Genomic DNA, 3,033 nt, shown 5'->3' with positions numbered 1-3,033 from the left:
CCTAGGTCCGAGCGGTCTCCCCCGCCTCCTTCCTCGCCGTGCCACGCCGGCAGCAGGTATGCCCTCCTCTCTTCTCCTCCCCTCTTTAGATCTGCTCACAGAAGTATGCCGTCGTGGTGTCGTGGTTCAGCTCCTCTTTAGATCTGCTCACCTGAAGTATGTATGGTCTCTGCGGTTCGTTCAGGCGCCCAGCAGCTCGAATAACCAAATTAACGCACTCTTGACAGGAACGCCGCAGCCGACAAAGGGCTCGTCGGGGGTCAGGAGGTGTTCACGGACTCGGCGACAACCTGTCGTCATCGTTGTATGATCCAGATATTTTCGAGGATAGCAGCAAGAAGCCCTCGCCGAGTCACCTCCGCACCGCATCCGAGTAGCTCGAAGCTTCATCCGGGACAATTCTCTCGTTGTAGCCCAGTTTACCGAGGTGGTACTGCTATTAGCACCAGCAATCCCATGAGGTCTGGTGATGGAAACTTGGAAGGCCAGGACGCAGCCATCGCCGAGGGGAAGGACCACGGCTGCTCCCCGGGTGTCCAGTCCACCCCAGACATCGAGAAGAAGTACGTGCACCGCGTCTACGATGCCATAGCCCCTCACTTTAGCTCCACGCGCTTCGCCAAGTGGCCCAAGGTCGCGGGGTTCCTGAACTCGCTGAAGCCAGGGTCCATCGTGCTGGATGCCGGCTGCGGCAATGGCAAGTACCTGGGCTTCAATCCTGAGTGTTTCTACATAGGCTGCGATATAAGCCCGCCACTTATAGAGATATGCGCGGGGAGGGGGCACGAGGTGTTCGTCGCTGATGCCGTCAACCTCCCTTACAGGGAAAACGTTGCTGATGCCGCGATTTCGATTGCGGTGTTGCATCATCTGAGTACCGAGGACAGGCGGAGGAAAGCCATAGAGGAGTTGATCCGTGTTGTCAAGAGAGGTGGTCTTGTGCTGATCACTGTCTGGGCTGTGGAGCAGGAAGACAAGTCGCTTCTGAACAAGTGGACTCCCTTGTGCGACAAGTATAATGAAGAGTGGGTTGATCCCGGTAGTCCTATGGTGCGTAACAAATCTGCTACTACGCTAGATAGCATTGAAGAGACTGATGAAGACACGCGCGCCGTCAAGCAAACAGATGATCAGCTGAAAAATAGTTATGATGGTTTGGAGGATAAGGCCTTAATTATGGATGAGCGTGACAAAACCCAGCAGGAGTACTTTGTTCCTTGGCATCTCCCATTTCACCGAGCAGAAATTGGCGGTGCATCTGCTGCTGCCCTACAGAATGGATTGGCAAAGAAAGATGATAAGAAGGGTACTGTGGTATACAACCGTTATTATCACATTTTTGTCGAAGGAGAACTTCAAAGGTGGAGTATTCTTAACCTGAACATTTACATGAAAAATTCTTCTTTTGTTTTACTACTCTTATTCGTGAACCTGCGCAAGTGAAGATATTAAATGACGTCATATTTTTTAAATCGCCATACTAGAGATATCATACAGACTTTCTACTTCATAGCATTAATTTGACTACTAAGTCACGCCATTCTATATTTGTTCAGAGATGTCACTCAAGATATAACTTTTGCTCTAGATAGCACCATACAGTACACTTGTGCATATCAACATGCTCATTTGGTTGCGCAAACAATTGCGGGAACCCGAGACTTTCCAGAAAGGGTGACCTATTGCTACCATCTTATGGGCTTATGGCTCATTTGGTTCCATGCCGTTATCATGTTACTGCATTATTATTAGCCATTAAACAAAGAAAGTTTCATGCATCATCTGCTTTTGTTTTGCTTCAGCTATGGCCTCCTGATTGAAAATAACATGTTGCATTTGTTGCGTCATCATTCCAGGCTAGTTGCTGGCATGAAAAATGCAGCCATCGTCGACCAGTTCTACGACAAATCCAACTGGTGCCTAGTTCTGGAGAAGCTTTGAGCCGCAGACGAAACGATGACAGAGAATGTGTCCGAGCCCTGACCCTCGTATCCTGTAGGATCGTCAGCTGCTAGTGCACTCGGCGAGGGCAAAATTTTGAGCCCGGAGGTCAGACACAAGCAACAATCTTGCACAAGCTGTGTGTTGTCTTGCAAACTATGGGAACTCGTGGATCATCATGGATTGCTTGTACTATTTTTGGTATATTGCATAATGGGACATTTTTTACAGTCAGTGAATATTGTCACTAGTTTTCAGTCATTCTTGTGTAATCCTTGATGCATTTCGTAGTGGCAAAGTTGCGCCAGCTGGATGTACTTGATCAGATTTCGTATCTTGCGGGATGTGTCACTGCCATGTGGGTACTCGGCGATGGTCGGTTCGTTTCCACAGGACCGATAGAGCCAATGCAGCGTTCCTTCTCTCTCAAGCCCCAGCGCTGCCTTTGTCAGCTTCGGCTGTCGCCGCCGCATGATTATTGTGGTTGGCCGGCTCGCCGAGAATGGCACTGACTCATGGGGGACACAGGGAGCTGCGCATCCCTCCGGCAGCTGTGCTCTGGTGGTTCCGGCCTTGAGGGCGAAGAACTCTGTACAGCGGGTTCGGTGAGGCACAACCGGAATACGTCGGACACCAATGTGTGCACCATATATAAAATTCAGAGGAGGATACTTGGAAGCATGCTTTGGTGGAGTGTTCCATGGCCAAGTGTGTCTGGTCATTAGTAGATGAAGATATTCTGGAACACCTTGGGCGTGTTTGGTTGCCGGCATAAGATCCAACCAGATCTGCGCGGGATGAAATCAACCTATTTGGTTACCTGGGCTGCATGTAAATCTCAGGCCGCACGGAACTTAAAGCAGTCCCGGGCCAGGCCCGTCAGCTACTGCCGAATGGCAGTTTCTCGGTAGCCAGGCTCAGCGAGGCTCCGCGTGGCTCTTGGTTGCATGCCTCGGGGAGCGCAAGAGATAGATCGGACATCTCAATAACTCCCATCTCCTCTTGTGTCATCGCCCATGCCTCCATTCACACCACTCTCCCCCGCTCTCCTCACCACCCATTGCTCTCCTCTCCTCCGATGGCTCGCTCGTC

The 3,033-nt window shown here is 50.7% G+C and overlaps 1 protein-coding gene across 1 annotated transcript; it reads left to right on the top strand.

The window, feature by feature from the left end:
- The first annotated feature begins 6 nt into the window (after positions 1–6).
- On the top strand, positions 7–2,268 carry LOC119324975 (tRNA (carboxymethyluridine(34)-5-O)-methyltransferase-like). The gene is made up of 3 exons (XM_037598734.1): positions 7–56; positions 228–1,361; positions 1,857–2,268. Exons 2-3 carry the CDS (start codon positions 307–309, stop codon positions 1,939–1,941), a joined length of 1,140 nt encoding a protein of 379 aa, XP_037454631.1. The 5' UTR covers positions 7–56; positions 228–306; the 3' UTR covers positions 1,942–2,268.
- The last annotated feature ends 765 nt before the right edge of the window (positions 2,269–3,033 follow it).

Source organism: Triticum dicoccoides, chromosome 6B, assembly GCF_002162155.2.
Source record: "Triticum dicoccoides isolate Atlit2015 ecotype Zavitan chromosome 6B, WEW_v2.0, whole genome shotgun sequence".
In the NCBI taxonomy this organism is placed as follows: Eukaryota; Viridiplantae; Streptophyta; class Magnoliopsida; order Poales; family Poaceae; genus Triticum; species Triticum dicoccoides.
Note: the sequence above shows the minus strand (reverse complement) of the source record. Positions and strands in the feature narration are given on the sequence as shown.